Source organism: Taeniopygia guttata, chromosome Z, assembly GCF_048771995.1.
Source record: "Taeniopygia guttata chromosome Z, bTaeGut7.mat, whole genome shotgun sequence".
NCBI classification, from domain to species: domain Eukaryota; kingdom Metazoa; phylum Chordata; class Aves; order Passeriformes; family Estrildidae; genus Taeniopygia; species Taeniopygia guttata.
In genome coordinates this window covers 33,682,051-33,698,812 of record NC_133063.1, presented here as the reverse complement: position 1 = coordinate 33,698,812, position 16,762 = coordinate 33,682,051, and the positions used below count along the sequence as shown (strand labels likewise).

General features: G+C 37.4%; 1 protein-coding gene across 6 annotated transcripts in view; it reads left to right on the top strand.

The window, feature by feature from the left end:
* Nucleotides 1-16,762, top strand: part of SVEP1 (sushi, von Willebrand factor type A, EGF and pentraxin domain containing 1) — a 118,520-nt gene that overhangs the window by 55,202 nt on the left and 46,556 nt on the right. For 5 of the 6 annotated variants that reach the window (XM_072921666.1, XM_030257747.4, XM_072921667.1 and 2 more), the window contains 16 exons: nt 153-260; nt 486-617; nt 1,848-2,042; nt 3,048-3,169; nt 4,768-4,876; nt 6,792-6,980; nt 7,308-7,541; nt 8,054-8,215; nt 8,930-9,091; nt 9,917-10,078; nt 10,607-10,701; nt 11,836-11,932; nt 12,569-12,682; nt 13,552-13,665; nt 14,551-14,752; nt 15,708-15,865. In XM_072921666.1, coding sequence (XP_072777767.1) covers nt 153-260; nt 486-617; nt 1,848-2,042; nt 3,048-3,169; nt 4,768-4,876; nt 6,792-6,980; nt 7,308-7,541; nt 8,054-8,215; nt 8,930-9,091; nt 9,917-10,078; nt 10,607-10,701; nt 11,836-11,932; nt 12,569-12,682; nt 13,552-13,665; nt 14,551-14,752; nt 15,708-15,865 — 2,355 coding nt within the window. The remainder of the gene's footprint in view (nt 1-152; nt 261-485; nt 618-1,847; nt 2,043-3,047; nt 3,170-4,767; nt 4,877-6,791; nt 6,981-7,307; nt 7,542-8,053; nt 8,216-8,929; nt 9,092-9,916; nt 10,079-10,606; nt 10,702-11,835; nt 11,933-12,568; nt 12,683-13,551; nt 13,666-14,550; nt 14,753-15,707; nt 15,866-16,762) is intronic. The other variant, XM_072921665.1, reaches the window with a different exon arrangement.

Here is a 16,762-nt window from a genome sequence, read left to right as displayed (position 1 = left end):
CTGACCATCTTCCAATTGCAGCAGCTTCCAAGTGTGCACCTTTGCTGTATCTTCTGATATGAAATTTAAGTTGCTGTTCTGGTTGTAGATACTATTTCAGTGTGACAGTAGTTCTGCAAGCTAATGTCATGCCATCCTTTCAAATTCTGCAGATGCAGAACCTCCTGTAGTTGACAGATGCAGATCTCCACCACCTATGCAAGCAGCAGAGAATGACTACACAGCAACATGGGAAGAACCAGAATTTTCAGACAATTCAGGTGAGATAGCACTCCCCAGAACATACATGAGACAGTGGAAGGCTAGAGAACTCCACCTGTTCACTCTTGCTCCCTTGGAGTTTGAGATTTGCTGAGGTTTATTTTACTTAGTTATTTTTAAATAATTTGGAAGATTTGCTGCCATTTCCTTTTCCATTTTTCAAGGTTGGGTATGAGCAACACTTTTTCTTATTGATGCTTTAGGTTATCTTTTAACTCTTCTAGGTGGTCCACTGACTGTCACTAGGAGTCATGCACCTGGAAACCTCTTCCCCAAAGGAGAGACAACAGTCCAGTACACAGCTGTGGATCCTTCTGGCAACAACAGGACATGTGAGATACACATTGTCATCAAAGGTGTGTTGTCTTCAAATTCTGGCCAAGACCTGGCATTGTTTTAACTGAATATCATAAAGGGTGCAAGATTGCTCCACCTCCTCATTTAGTTATTCCCATTTTATGTTGAGGTAACTTGAAGGCAGTCAAAATATTTGCGAGTACCAACAAATAAATTGTCTACAACTGAATCAGCACAGCAGCGAATTTGGTACTATACATTTGAATTATTTACAAAAGCATTGAAATTATAATTCATTAAGCAGTAAAACTTACAGTTTTTGCAATACCATGTAAAATGTATTGATAGGTGTTGCTCAAATCTTGCTTCGAATCTGAAGTTAAAAGGAATTTTCTGCCATTTTTTCTCTAATTACATGGAAATACTGCAGTAGATAATAAACCACTCTTTAGATTTTGGAATATGCCCTGTACCTATAGATACCCTACTGCATTTTGTTTATTGCATAGACATCACTTCCCCACAGTTCACTTTCTCAGTAAAAATCAAAAAAATAATTTGGCAGATCAATTATTAAGAATGAAAAATCTACTTCATATCCACTTTCTAGTTTCTATGTCTCAGCTGGACATCTATTTAAAAATATCTTTTAGTGAAGAGAGAATTTAAAATCATGCAGACTGGAATTTTGGTTATGGCTTTCAGGACAGGTAATGCAAATGAATGTGTTAGTCTCTGATTTGCTCTAAATCGCAGCAAGAACCAGCCAGTGTTTAGAACTGGCATTGTATCAAGGTCTATACCATCTCAGACTTTTTGTGGTTCAGTGTTTGTGACATAGTATTTACAGACGTTCACAACTTCCTTCACAGCAGGCCTGAAAAATGAATCATAACTGAGGTCATGAGGTTATCCTAAGATGATTCCAATGAATTCATATGTTGTTGTGAGGGTCCAGAATGGATAATGTTTCATTTCAGAATTCAAGATGTAATACAGTTTGCTAGACTTCATTGTATAAAGTTTGTATGAAAATTTAGATTGATGTTTTACATTATTTTAGTAAATAGTTTTTCATATGTCATGTTTCTGATTTTCTGATTGCAATAGCAGAATTTGAGAATTGTTTAGCAATAGCCTGATCCTGACTGCATGGATATAGCAAATAATGCTTCCACAAACTTCAAGTCAATACTAGGTACTTCTGAAAATCCTATCAGTGCTGCTTTCTTGCAAGATTGCTTATTTTACCATGCTAATCAAGATATAAATCTTTGTATTTTTCACAGGTTCTCCCTGTGATGTTTCATTTGAGCCTGTGAATGGTGATTTTGTATGCACATCAGATGAAGCAGGAGTTAATTGCACATTGCACTGTGCAGAGGGTTACAGCTTTTCAGAAGGATCAAGTGAAAACTACTATTGTGCATATGATGATGGCCTCTGGAAGCCACCTTTTTCTCCAGGGTGGCCTAGCTGCTCTTGTAAGTCTTACAGTTACTAAAATGGATCTGCAACTCATGAAACACTAAATTTAATGAGAAAGCAAATGAAAATATTTTAGAAAATCTGACTTCTATTTATTTCTGTCCTCTGCCTCTGAATTGTTACAAATATGGTGAAAAAATGCTTGGAAGTTTGTAAATATGTTTTTTCAGAAGCTGTCTAAATCACAAAAATAGCAGTGAATGTCAATTCCAGGAATCACAAAATAGCAAAGATGGCAAAGCAAACAGGTTAATTGAAACAGTTTGCTAACAAGCGCTATCAGTGTCTTTTTAATAGGAATACAACAGTCTTTGCAACTTACAGATTGAAATGTATAGTTTGTGTTGTGCTTACATATCTAATTACCACCAGGTTAGAAGAACTTATTTGTTCTCTTTGAGAATGATACATGCAAAACTTCAGTGGTGGAATTTTGCAAGTTTAGTGACATTTTTATAATAAATGTATTAGAACTACATTTGAAGCAAGTCTAGGTACCATGTTGCATCCACTTCCATCAGAGTCAATTTCTTAGTTTCAGCAATAAAAGATCAATGTTTCAGCTATGAACAAACTAGAGTTATGTTTCAGAGATGCCAAATCAAAATCCATAACTTGGACACTTCGGAACTTTGCTTAATTTCTGGATGAGAATTTTTATATTTAGTCTAGCAGCATTAGTAATAAGACTTTCATACTTATTGCTTTCCTCTCAGAAGTTAGCATGGAGTTTAGCTGACAGTTTGCAGGTTTTTTCCATTAAGAAAAAGCTGAAGTAGAAAAGTTGCCTGGGTTTTAATTTCTTTTAACTTTTCCAGTAAATTTCATGCCTGCCAAAGGGTGATACATATCATTTGCTGAGATGTAAGTGATCCATTTGGACTGCTGATTCAAATACTCTACTTACCTTCTTGTATTTCAGTTTTAGCCTAAATTGTCTTGATTTTAGTCTGAAACTCTTGCACTGATCAGTAAAAATTTATTTCTCCAACATATTTCAGTAAATCGTTTTGCAAATCATGGATTCAAATCCTTTGAAATGCTCTACAAAGCAACACGATGTGATGACAACACTCTTCTAAACAGCTTTACTGATGCATTTCAGAGTGCACTTGGTAAAATGGTAGGTTGGTAAATACTCCTTCCCTTTGCATACTTCTTGAAAAATATTGTTACTTTTTCCAAATAACTAATTTTCTACAAGAAAATTGACAGCAGAAGCCTGTAAGTTAAATCTGAACTTTTTAAGAGGGTGACAATTATTTTTAATAATAAGGATGATTCACTGACATTTTAATTTAATTCAGTTTGGTCTCCAATGTGGACTTGTACAGGACAGAATTTATGCAAGTAACCAAGATTTTCAGTAGGCTTCCAAAGACAACCTGTGTAGTTTTGGAACCCCAAATCAATTGTCCCCTCAGTGCTGTTTTTCAAAGCCGGATGTAATAATAAAATAAATGCATTTTATATAGAATATGTGTAATATATAACCAAATAGTATGAATTAACACACATATGTAGAAATGGATATATTCCACATTTGGTGGAATATATCCAGGCACTTAAATCCAGTAGCAGTGATCTGCTGAGGTTTCATGAGTTTCTGAGTTCTCACTCTTATCATTAAGAACTGCATAATACTGAATTTGAAGAGGTCCTTTCTTCTCTGCCATGGCTCTTGCTCTCCACTTCAATATCACAATCTCCCCTGTTAATCCAGAAACCTCTCCTCATCTGAAAAGTAGAAGCAGCGGAACGTTGAGTTCTGATCCCAGGAATGGATGTCCAGGCCTAGTGCAACATCATTTTTCCAGTAGAAGAAACTGGGCAACTACATGTGTTTTTGCAGAACACAGCCCATATTCTAATAAAATGTTGTTCTATTAACTAAGAAACATTGTTAGCACATACAAATAATGGGCAAACTCCTGCAACTTTGGAATATATGTCAGTAACACTTGTCAAATGGCTGAAAACTTACGTGACAAGTCAGGCAATGTCTAACACTTGGACATAAATGTCTGTTACTTTCTTGCCCTGATTTGGGTTTGTTCTTTCCAGTAGAGAAATCTTGACTGGTTTTATTTCTGTTTCTTTCCCTGGTACCACCAGGGTCCAGTGCTTGGACTGTTCCGATTGGCAAGAAAAAGATAATAAGAAAAAATGAGTAGTGACCTTTCCAAGCATTTACATCAAAATGCAACAGTCTTGGAAAACATTCAGAAAGGCTATTTTGGATATGCTTATTCCTGTTCCAAAGAATTAGAAGAAGTTAGGCTTGAAAGCTAGAAAAAAGTGACAGCATTGTTTTAAATCTGACAGAATTACAAGGAACATAGCTGAAAAAAATACAGGTGCTTTATAAATATGAGTTCTCCAGTCCTCTTTAGCGGGGAGAAAAATGCCTGAATTTATTTCAGTATTCTTAGATTTTGCATGCAAATGTGATTAATTGTAAGACTAATGAATTGACATCTCTTCAAAAAAAAAGATGCATCATGAAGAGATTATACTCATGCAAGTTGTTTTCTTATTTCCAAGTTATATCAATAAAACATAGTCTTCTGGCAGACCTTGCCAGGGTTATAAGAGACATGAAAGAAGCCTAGTGTCACTGGCAGAACCAGTACTTTGTGTTGCAATTAGATGTTTTTATAAGTCAGGGGAGAGGGCTATGTGGTTTTATGTTTTTAAACTTATTCTTCTTTATGTTGAAAGGTCCCATCATTCTGTAATGATGTCGATGATATTGACTGCAGATTGGAAGATCAGACACAGAAACACTGCTTGGAATATAATTATGATTACGAAAATGGATTTGCCATTGGTAATTATTGATTCCATAGGTTCTTAGCCATCCAGGTTTAAAGCAGCATGATTCCTGCCACAATGTCTTTAGTGAGATTTTTTTTTTTTTTTTAAGTAACTGTGGTACTCCTAAGATAATAAGCAATTACATAATGGGTTTTATAAAAATATTGTGGAACCTTTTGATGTCTTTTATCAATACCACTTCCTTTATAGTGTGGAGTAGAATTCCCTGAGATGCCTTTTGGTGGGGAGGGAAAAAAAGCACACACACACAGAGCCTGAGAAACCTGCTTGGTTTGAGTAGAAAAAAGGAACTTCTTAAAAACATACAGTTTAAAACCAAAATACTGAAAAACTACAATACATAGATTTGGAAGTTGTTAAGAAAATGAGGAGCATCTCTGATGCCAGTTCCGATCTCCACAGAATCCTCATTGTGTAAAGCTATAAGTGCTTAAGTTGGCCTATTTGCCATGAAAATACTTTGGCATGCAAGGGTAAATTTTGTACCATGACTGTGGCTATATCAGAGTGAAAGCCATAACCACCCTAGTGGTTGTTCTCACTTTGGTTTATCCCAAAGTAAGTAAGTTGTCATTTTAGTCGGTTTTTTAACGGCTTAGTGTCCATGTTGTACTGCTGTTATTCTTGGCCTTTCTGAGTCCCATACTGGTGCTGAGAGCAGAAAGGCTGAAAGTGGATAACTTACATTACCTATCTTAGCAGGAGGCATTTTGGCAGATCCGTATCAGAATTTGTCATAGCACTGTGTCTCTTTGACAAGTTTATAGTGGAGTTACTTGGTAGAACTTCCTGCTTATACTCACCTTTTAGAATGCTTCAATCTGTAGGTATTGTTTGTGTTCAGACATGGGGCAGGTCTGGATGTTCACTCTGCAGTTGTCATCAGGGTTAAGAATGAATGCTGATGACAGCAGGAACTAATCTTTAAAGGCATGTGGAAAAAACAATTACAGACATGGAACGTAGTGTCCTATTCTCTTCTGGTTCATGTCAACCTCTTACCAGAATAACTTTGTTGCTGTTTTTCAGAAGTTTCTCATAATTTTACAATGTGGAAGCAGGAGAGAACTCTCCTCAAGGCATAAGAGACAGCCATTTATAAAATTAGTTGTGAAACACACAATATTAAACTGTGGGGTTAACTTGTCCTAGTTACCACTGCAAACAAAACATAATCTTGGTGATGCTAACAGATAATTGGCAGATATTTTTTTTCTATCTTCATGGTTTTTAAAAAATAATCTAGATCAATTAAATAGACCACATCCCTCTATACTGAGTAATCATGAAAAAGTAGATTATGTACAGAAAATATTTTTATTGAAATCATGTTAGAGTGATGAAGGACATTAGACAGGACTGGATTTGACTCACTGTGTGTAATAAGACATGCCTGTCAGGGGATAATACACAGACAGGGTGATGCCTTTTCTGAAAGTCCAGACAATGTTAGAACTATTCAGAGTTCTTAGAAGAAGATGCAATGGAGACTTGGCATAGGCTATGCTGTCAGTAAGTAGGCAAGAAGTGGAATCAAAGACAATATGGAATTGTTGAAGAAGTTGCTGGCAGGTGGGGGTGCAGGGGAGGGTTCATGAAAGACAGAGGAATAAAAAGAATTGCAACATGTGATTTTTATAATTGCTTCTTTAAAGCAATTTAATTTCACCAGACTCAGGACTCAGTCTGATTTCACCAGACTCAGGACCTCTAGGCTATCAGTCAGGAGTAAGATTTTTCATTAGTAAAAATGTGGGTACAGTGGCCACTTGTACAGAGTCAAAGTCAACACGTGTCATCTGAAGCTTCAAATGGATGATATTGGAGTTGTGTTTCAGAAATAAGTAAGAGTACCTATTTTCCACGTGACATTGCTTTTCTTTTGTTTTTTTATTAATGTCCCACAGGACCTGCTGGCTGGGGAACAGCAAATCACCTGGATTATTCCTATGGTGATTTTGTTGATGCAGTACAAGGAGAAGACTTATCCAAACATCTCTCTGCCTCTGTAAAAGCAGCACCTGCTCGGGTCAAAAGGCATAAACTGAATGTTTCAATGACTGACCAAAAAATCAAGTTAATATTTAACATCACAGGTGAGACAAAACAAAATACCGAACTTCTCTGCTTTCTTATTTTTAAAAGTTGTGTCTCTAATACATTCAGAAAAACTTCTTCAGCTCACAGAAGCCCAGTGAAGATGCAGATTGCAATTCTCTGGACACATTCATAGCCCCATTTCATCACAGACTTTATTCTTGAGGGAAAGATCACCTCATTTTCATGGAGAGCTTTGTGCACATGGCCTCCTTTTCACTTTCCATTGACAAGCTTTAGTGTTGCACTCTTGATAAATTCCAGAGTATGCTGGATGTGCTGACTGCAAAATTTGTGTGCTTTTGTGTTTGCTGTTTCTATTCCAGCTAGTGTACCACTGCCTGATGAAAGGAATGATACAGTGGAACTGGAAAACCAGAGACGGCTCCTTAAAACTCTGGAAACAATCACAAACAGGCTGAATAGAACTCTCAACAAGGAACCTATGTATTCCTTTCAGTTTGCATCTGAACTTATTGTAGCTGACACCAACTCGCTGGACACCCAGAAAGCCTTTCTTTTCTGCAGGCCTGGTTCTGTGCTGAGAGGGAGGATGTGTGGTAAGCCAGATAACTTGTTGCTTATGTGTATTTAAAATCCTTTTGCAAAACAAGGTTTTAGAAGATGTTTACAAGGGTTATGATTTGACACAGTCCAGTGCTTGCGGTCTCCCATAACAGTAAACTGAAAAAATGCTTTGCACAGTTTGACTTCTAGAGGATGTTTATGTTCCTAACCAAGGCCTGTGGAAAAGGGATGCTTTGTACCCAGGATTCCACTCCCAGGGGGAAATCAGGCATATGCCTGCTCAGCCATACAGAGATAACAGTGTGTGGTATGAAGTCTTTTAACCCTATTAGTCCTATGAGTGATGCGTAGCTAAGATGGGTATTGGATTCCATTTCTTGTGCATAGTTAAATCTTTGCATTGTTCCAGATCTCCCTATCTACTGGGGAACAAAGCCACATTTCATAAAAACATTGTTTGGCTAAATGGGAACTCCTGGGGCAAGAGAGGTATTTATGATTTCTCCCTCTGAGGGAAACTTAGGTTTCCAACATTACATTACAGTCAACTGCCCTTTGGGTACCTATTACTCCCTGGAGCATCTTACCTGTCAAAGCTGCTGGACTGGATCCTATCAAGACGAGGAAGGGCAGCTGGAATGCAAAAGTTGTCCATCTGGTAGCTACACTGAGTATCTACACTCTAGAAGCATCTCCGACTGCAAAGGTAGGGACTGTTGTCTTGTTTGGACAGCCACTTCTGAATTCTTGGTGACATCCTTTTGGACCCCATGGTCGAAGTACTAGAATGAAGCTAGTGTGTGAAAGGAGCAGTCCTAATTGCACCTTAATGCATATGCATAGGGAAATATCTAACTTTTCATCACTGCTCTACTATGCAGGGTGCCCAGGCAGAGGTTCCAAGAAGAGTTGGTGTTTGATGCTTTGCTTAATTTCTGTCTTTCATTTCTGTATTTCAGTTCTGGGATTGCACTTTCCAGACGCTAATACACTTAATATAATTCTATTGTCATCCTTGCCAGCCACTTTCCATCCTACCCTACAGTGATGAAGCATTGAACAGCACAGAACTGCTATGTGTTCATGACTTCTTCTGAAAAAGAAATAGCTAGTTTGATTTAATTTTTATTGTCTTTATTTTCATTAGTTTTGTTGATTAAAATGAATAACTAAGTTGCAGTAAATCATCTGTGAGGCTGATTGCAGAGAATTCACTTGTTAATAATTCATAATTGCACTATCAGTACCCTACCACATCTGGTTTTTTTGCTCTTTGTACCTGTTAAGTCCTTCAGAGTAGAGTATGCTCCAGAAGTAAAATTCCTTGTGATGCGTATTGTGATTTCATTATTTTAAGAGATCAGGAGCCATGTTTCCTGTTGGATATTGCTTAAACATTCTGAACTCTTTTGCCTTATAGCTCAGTGCAAGCGGGGAACTTATTCACCTAATGGCCTTGAGACATGTGAAACGTGTCCACTTGGAACATATCAGCCATCATTTGGATCCAGGAATTGCATCTCTTGTCCAGAAAATACATTAACAGTAAAAAGAGGTGCTGTGGATGTCTCAGCTTGTGGAGGTTTGTAACAAAAAGGGTAATGAATTTTTTTTAGACTAAATATTGTAAATGTCTAAATTGTTGTTTAAACATCAGTTAATATTATCCAATTCATCTGACTCAGACTGAATGCCTCTTCTGGTTAAGTGTAGACCAAGGAACATTTCCCAGTAAAATGATAGGTCATTTCCTGTTACCAATTCTCCTCCTTCTGATTCTTCTATAATGAGGAATAAAATGAGATATGTGATCGGTACCTAAATGAAAATAGAATATTTTTCCTTACAGAAGACAAAGTGAATTGTCACTACTATTTCTCCCTTGTTTTCTGTACAAAAATTCTGAATTTTAACACAGTTTGCTCAGTAATTTTTTCGAAGAAATTCTCCTCAATTGCCTTTGGCAAGCTTTGCCAGAAGAATTCCTGGGGAAATAATCTGTAAGGATTCATGGTGCAAAAAAGTCTTGTCTTTGTCCTTACTCCTTCTTGAAGAGGAAAAAAACCAACAAAAATAATTAAAACAAACAAAAAAAACCCCAAATTAAAAAAACAACCAGACAATAACAAAAAAACAGGTGTGAGAGACAAAAGAGAAGCAAAAGTAGTAAAATTAAATGCTTCCCAGATATTTCCATAATCCTTTGAGAACAAGATGGTATCTCACAGAAGATTTTAAATCGATATTTCCTGGAGTTGTGAATTCCTGGCAGATTTCACCCTGTTCCTTTTAAGTCTAAGAAGATACTATGACAGGAGAAAAGAGAATGATAATGAAGAGGTGGAGGGAAGTAAGGTGGATGTGCAAAAGATCGGGTTACTCACAAAAGGTTTTCTTCCTCTTGCAGTACCATGTCTTGCAGGTGAGTTCTCTCGTACAGGTTTGACACCTTGCCACCCTTGTCCCAGAGACTACTATCAACCAGACCCAGGAAAGTCCTACTGCTTGTCTTGTCCCTTTTACGGAACAACAACCGTTATTGGTGCCAGGTCCATCACTGATTGTTCAAGTAAGCCAAGTCATCTCTGCTGGATGAAGTGAATAAGGGGAACATCTAAAAGATAGCCAGAAGTAGTCTTAACAGAGAACATTCCTACATCAAATGTAGGACTCTGATTTCAAGCAGTTAAGTTCTCAGCTGGTTCTGCCTACTGGTGTTGCCTCTGGTTTTAGGACTAACTCTTGATGCATGCCAAGGCTCAATAAATAGAGTATACATATGCAGTGTGTGTGTACCTTGCCTGTGTGTACTATGAACACATGCTATAGAGAGAAATATATATAAAAACATACACGAACACGTATATGCATGCATGTATCTGTATATAAAAACATATGAAATATTCTTATGTGTAAACATATGTATGTGTTTTAGAAGTGTTTGTCCTTACAAATTCATATTTTTGTAATGGGTAATGTAAAGTTTCTTTTCACTTTTTTCAGCATATCTTTAGGCAATGTAATTATAATGCCCCCATGGAATAGGGACCTTGTTACACAGTATTATTAACAGTGCTTTCATATCTTTACACTTTAGGTTTTGGCTCTACTTTTTCAGCAGCTGAGGAAAGTATAATGATGGTACCAGCCTTCCCAGAAAATATCAGCAAGCAGTACAAAGTCAGCAGTCAGGTAAGGACAAGTGTTATTTTCCAGTGCTATCTCAAATGAAAGAAAAAGCACTTCATGCAGCAGTAAACAAGTAAGACCTTTTTAACTGTCATTCTTTTGCTGATTTTATTTCCTGAAGAGATGAAAGCAATGGTTAAGAGGGGAACACTCAAACTCTCTTTGTAATCATAGAAGAACTTTCATTGAACAGAGGAAGCACCATGAGCTGTTGACAATCTTAAATTCTGTTTTTGAAGCCTTCACCTGATGTATTAAATACTTATTGCATTTGTAAAAGAAAAGTAAACTACATGGAAGAGGTTCAGTCAATCTAGAAAAAGTACATTGTCCGTGTTCAGTCATCTGAGGACTTCCGTATGCTGAGTTCCAGAAAATGCTACCAGACATCTAAGTCTCAGATGTAAAATCTTGAGTTTAAATGTTCACATGTTGTAACACAGATACACTTGAGAGGAGGCAAGCAGATCTCCATTTTGTTGTGAGTACCCTCTCTGAAATATAGACAAGTGAAACTAGCCGAGTGTCAATGTTTGCTGGAGATGCCTCTTTACCCCCACCCCCTCACCCTCAGTCTGTAACTCTTGACCAGACTGCTTTGATTGAATTGGAATTTGGGATATTGTGTAAAAAGGAGCAAAGCTGACTTGTGACAAATTTGGCCTGAAACATTGTATAACACAGGAACAGGAGACAAATTTGTCTCCTATGGTTTTAGTTGACCATTTACTCAAGGGCTTTGATGAATTCAGATTTGCAGGAATAGGAGAAATTATGCCACATGGTGAAGTTAGTTCCCTGTCAGGTCACCTAATGGTCAGTAGCTGATGTAGAGGGATGCAAAGTGGAGGACTTGCATATAAATGTAGTTTAATATAAACTGTGAATCCTAGCTCAGAGAGTTTTGAGGAGATTTTGCTAAGTAAAATGTAATTTAAAAATAATATTCACATTTATGGTATTTTTCAGTAGCAAAAAAGCACAAATGGTTAGCATGCTGAGAAGACAGAGGAGGAGAAGCTAAAGCTGGTGACTTTTTTATCCCATCTTTCCAAAGTAACTGATGAGGCATACAGTTTGAAACTAGAGCATTGTGTGCCAGCTTTGCTGTAAGTGTATCATTTGTGCCTTTGGCAGGTCTTTCATGAGTGTTTTCTGGAACCGTGCCACAATAATGGGACATGCAAGCAACTGGGAAGTGGATATATTTGCATATGCCCGCTTGGATATACAGGTAAAAAACTGGGAAGCAAGGGAAGTAGCTACTACTTCATGATGCCCTTAAAATGAGGAAGTTTTAAGGAACAAAGCATTTCAGTGTAACCTAAATAATTGGAATATTCATCACATGTTTGAAATATATAAAAAAATAGATACTTCTTCATGTCCTTGCTGAATTATGTTGTGTTTTGCAGAAAAGGTTTTGGTTGGGATTTCTTGTAATGGAATTAGTGGATGTGAAAATCCTATCACTTGGATTAATGTTAATTTATGATTAACAGAAGCGAGAAATTTGCAATCTTGACAGCTAATTCCACCTGTATGGAGCCTGTACTTGTCTTCAGTGTTAACCACCCAGCTGTTTCAAATCAAAGGGATGTCTTCTAATTCAGCTGTTATCGAGAAGTTACTTTTGATTGCCCCTCTCTGAAGCTGATCTGTCTATTGCCCAATGTGCATCACACCTTTCTAACATCATTTGTCTCAGGTCTGTGTTAAAGCACAACCTAATGAAAAGATAATGAACCTGAATGTCTGCTAATGTAGGCAATTAATCATGTTTTCCTACATTAGGGAGTCATGGCATCTATTTTTCTGAAGAATTTTAAATTTTGTCTTCCTATTATAAATCCTTTATTTTGCATTCTAGGCTTGAAATGTGAAGCACAAGTTGATGAGTGTAAATCATCTCCTTGTCAAAACAATGGAATATGCAAAGATGGCATTGGAACCTTTGTTTGCCACTGTCAACCAGGCTATTCAGGTAATTTGTTTCACTTCATAGCTTTTCGTCAGACAGGTTTGGTTTCTGTGCCAAGTAAGTAACACAAAGCACAAGTGCTGTGTAATTCCACATCCATTTGTAAGAGGAAAACTATATGATCTACAGGTTAGAGTAAGGTTCTACTATATCTGAATAGGTTTCGAAATAAAAGGGCAAGCATCCAAGGACAGGGTGTGGGAGTATGTGTGTTTGTGTGTGTGCATGTATCCTTCTCTTTTGTGACATTTCTGGTCTGAAAAAAGGAATAAGGTTTAGGGAATTAGTAAATACTAACAGGGAAAGTGCCTGTGAGACTGGCTGCCCAGCTAGACAAGCATTTGTGCGGTTGTTTTACTGCAGCTTTAGGAATAAGTGACTGGGCTTCTGATTATGTTTCTTCTCGGTGTTTTTAACTGCCACCAGCATGCGCGTTAAAAGTATTGAAGTCTGTGGGGAAACTAACACACTTGAATAGCTGGCCAAAACAGCACCTGATTTCTAAATGTGGAAATAAACTACTGAGGAGATAATTTTGTGTAATTTTATGCTTTTGTTTTCCATTAGAAATGGTCTCCCTCACAGTTCCAGTTTATGACTAAACATTTATTGACACCAGCATTAGCTGGATGGGTTTTTAAATGTTATAAAGATACTCAATGTACTTTGCACATTGATCCCAGCATCTAAATAGCACAGATTATTGCTGTAGCTGTTGCAGTAGTGCTCTCAATCACATAATTTTGTCACCTGCTCTCGGTAACCTTTGTCATGCTCGTGGTATGGTATGTTCCATTGTTCACATCCAGTCACTGCAGCATACAGTCTCTGGCTGTGTCTTGATCATGCCTTGTAATCCTTGGTGTTCAAAGGTCTCTTGTGCGAGGAAGACATAAATGAATGTAGCTCCAGTCCATGTATGAATGGAGCCCGCTGTGTTGATGGCAAGAACGGTTACCACTGCACGTGTGCAAAAGGGTTCACAGGTACACCTTGTTCTCTTTGAGTCAGCTTTTACTTTTTCTGACCAAAAAATGTGTCTTCCTACCCTACCCAAAGTATTTCCATCTCACTGCTATTAGCATTATATATAATATATTACATCTTAATATGAATGTAAGTTAGGGATGTTCCTTAGGTTCACCTGATGTCTCCAACTCTCCATAGTGTAAACGTGACTTAAGAAGGATTTACTAAGTGCTAGATCTTCAATTAATAATTTTGCTATGAGCTTTCTAAGTGATGTTAAGGAACGAATAACAATATTCTAATGGGTTTAAATAGTTTGTTTTAATTTTATTTAAAAATAAAAATATTTTAACAGTAGATAAAATGGTCTATATTAAAACTACTCCCCAGTCTCATAGTCTGCTTTCACAGCTTTCTATAACAAACGCACATATCTGTTGATTATCATGTTGCCAAAAAGCTCCACTATAAAATCACATGCAGTATCAGTGCTTGTGACATAGAGTCTCTTGCACATCATAAATCACAGAATCATGTGCTTCTGGCTTTCACATCTTTCCTTAGAGTTAGGGTTTCAGCCAGATGTCTTTTCTAGTCTGTTTTCATTAGTTGCTCAGAAGAGTTTCTCAGGTGATTTCCTGGTTCACCCTGAATTAATCACATTTAAATTCGACAGTTTGCTACATGTTATTTCCATAACTGTTAAGATGGTTCCCATAATTCTTCTGTATTTACTTAACTTCTGTTAATGGAGTAAATTCCAAACCTGCATGGCTACTCTGATGTTTACTTTTTCTTAGAAGATCAGCTATATCCTTTTAAAAATTGAGATTGGTTAATAATCTTCTTTCTTAGGTAAATTCAATCTAGAGCTGTTACTTTGTTCTTTTTTTTCCCCTCAGGTGATCACTGTGAAAGGGAGATGAATGAATGCCTTTCCAACCCATGTCTTAATAGGGCTGTTTGTGAAGATCGAGTTGGAAGTTTCTCCTGCAAATGTCTCCCAGGTTTTACTGGTGTCTTGTGTGAAAGAAACATTGATGAGTGTCTCAGCAGACCCTGTAGGAATGGAGCTACATGCAGAGATGGTATCAGCAGCTTCAGGTGAAAAACAGATGATTGATGTAATATAATGTGGAAAGTCAGACATGTTGACATGCCTCAGCCTGTCTGATTTCAGCAAGCATATTTTGGCAGACTGATCCAAAATAAGTGGTCCCTTTATGAAGACTAAAGGAGATCTTAAAAGACAAGAAAATATATCCAAGTGTCTTGACTCTTAAAAAATTCCAAGGTAAACTGCAATGAATATATGCAGAGTTTGAAATGGAAGACTGCATGGTTTTAATATTTATCTTCCAAAAGATGTCAATTTTTCCAAACTCAGGGATTTATCTTGCTTTCCACTGGAATAATACAGGATGACCAGTTATGTACCTGGTAATACTACCTTTCTCTAGCTTGGAAAGAAAAGGATAATAATTTTATGATTTTGAGTATCTAAACTCAGATCAAATGCTATAAATGCCATCAGAAGTGTCATATCCTAGATCACTGTATAGGTAGATGGGCCAGCTGTTAATGTCTATGTTTAGTTTAGTCTTTCCCTCCCAAAAGCCCTAGAAGTTTTGATGCCTTTCAAACACCTTGGTTTTCCAAGTATCAAAGGTTTTGTTGTCCTTATACTGGGTTGGTTTTCCCTATATATAAAGGTGACTATCTGAAAAACTGAATACCTCTCATCTTTAATTCTGTGTATGTAAGAGGTATGTTTTACTCATGGAGTTGCAATGGTTATGTCTCACAATTTAATATAAAGAAATTCAGGCAGTTTAAATATTGTATTGTCCCTGTCTAGAAGTGTTATTATGCAGCTAATAGAGTACAAGCATGCTTAAGAGGAATGACCAAAATAAAACTCCATTAATTCTGTAGTATATAATCTGTTGGTTTTTGTAGTATTGTTATATACCGTTCCCATTGGCAGATCTGGCCTCATAGCCAGAATTCTTTGTTATGACAGCTGTCACCTTTGAAGTGTGCTTCTCTTCCTCCATAGGTGTCTGTGTGTGGCAGGGTACACAGGACAGAACTGTGAAGTGAACATCAATGACTGTGCCTCCAGTCCCTGCTTAAACCAAGCCACCTGTGTGGATGCCTTGAACTCATACGTTTGTAAATGTCCCCCTGGCTTTACAGGCAGCAGGTGTGAAACAGGTACACAGGACTAAGTCTCAGAAAAAGGTGGCTTGACTAAGTCTGTGCAAGATTTTCACTGGCTGGGCTGATTTCATACAACTTCCCCAGAAAGTAGCTAGGTTGGTGGGACTGTGGGAGGATGAGTGAAACCTGTGTGACTGCAGCATTAGTAACTGTAATTGCAGACAAGTAACAGCATGTGTCTGAGTAATTTCTCTTTTCTAAGGCATGGTTCTAGCTTTTTGATATCCTGTAGGTCTATTGAGTTTAATTTGTATTTGCTCTGTATATCTGAGTCTAGTAGATCTTTCTGCTTCTTGTATTTTGTGTGGGGCTGTGTATCACAGGGCTGGAGATTAGTAAATGGTAGTCTTAGCTTCAGAAATCCTAACAAGCAAAAGAGTATCAAGTTTGCTATGGACAGGTGGCATGGGTCACACCCATAGCACAACTTCCTGCGGGATACTGGAGACCACAAGGCTCAAACCCCTCTCCCCAAAAATTATAAAGTAGCCAGTGAATCTTTAAACTGAGGCAATTTTGATTTCACAAAGGCATAGAAGACGTTTACAGCTGCCATCCCATGTCAGAGTTTAACACCCACCTTTCAGGGGAGCTCCACTTGATAACACTGTAGCATCCTTGTAAAGCATGTCACTGTGCATTGAACAATAGCACAGAAATGCTGTCCCATACCAGGCAGTGTATTTCAGTAAGTCTAGAACAGGAAAAATCTTGAGTTCTTTTGGGGTTATTCTTCAAAGCTTGATTAAATGGAACCAGCTGATTATACATCTTTATATTGATGGATGGTAGATGGTAGACGGATATGTCATTTCAGCGATAGAGGACAGAGAAGGAAGGCTCCTGTTCTATCTATTGCTAGATAATCAGTGTCTTTTCCAGATATTTGTC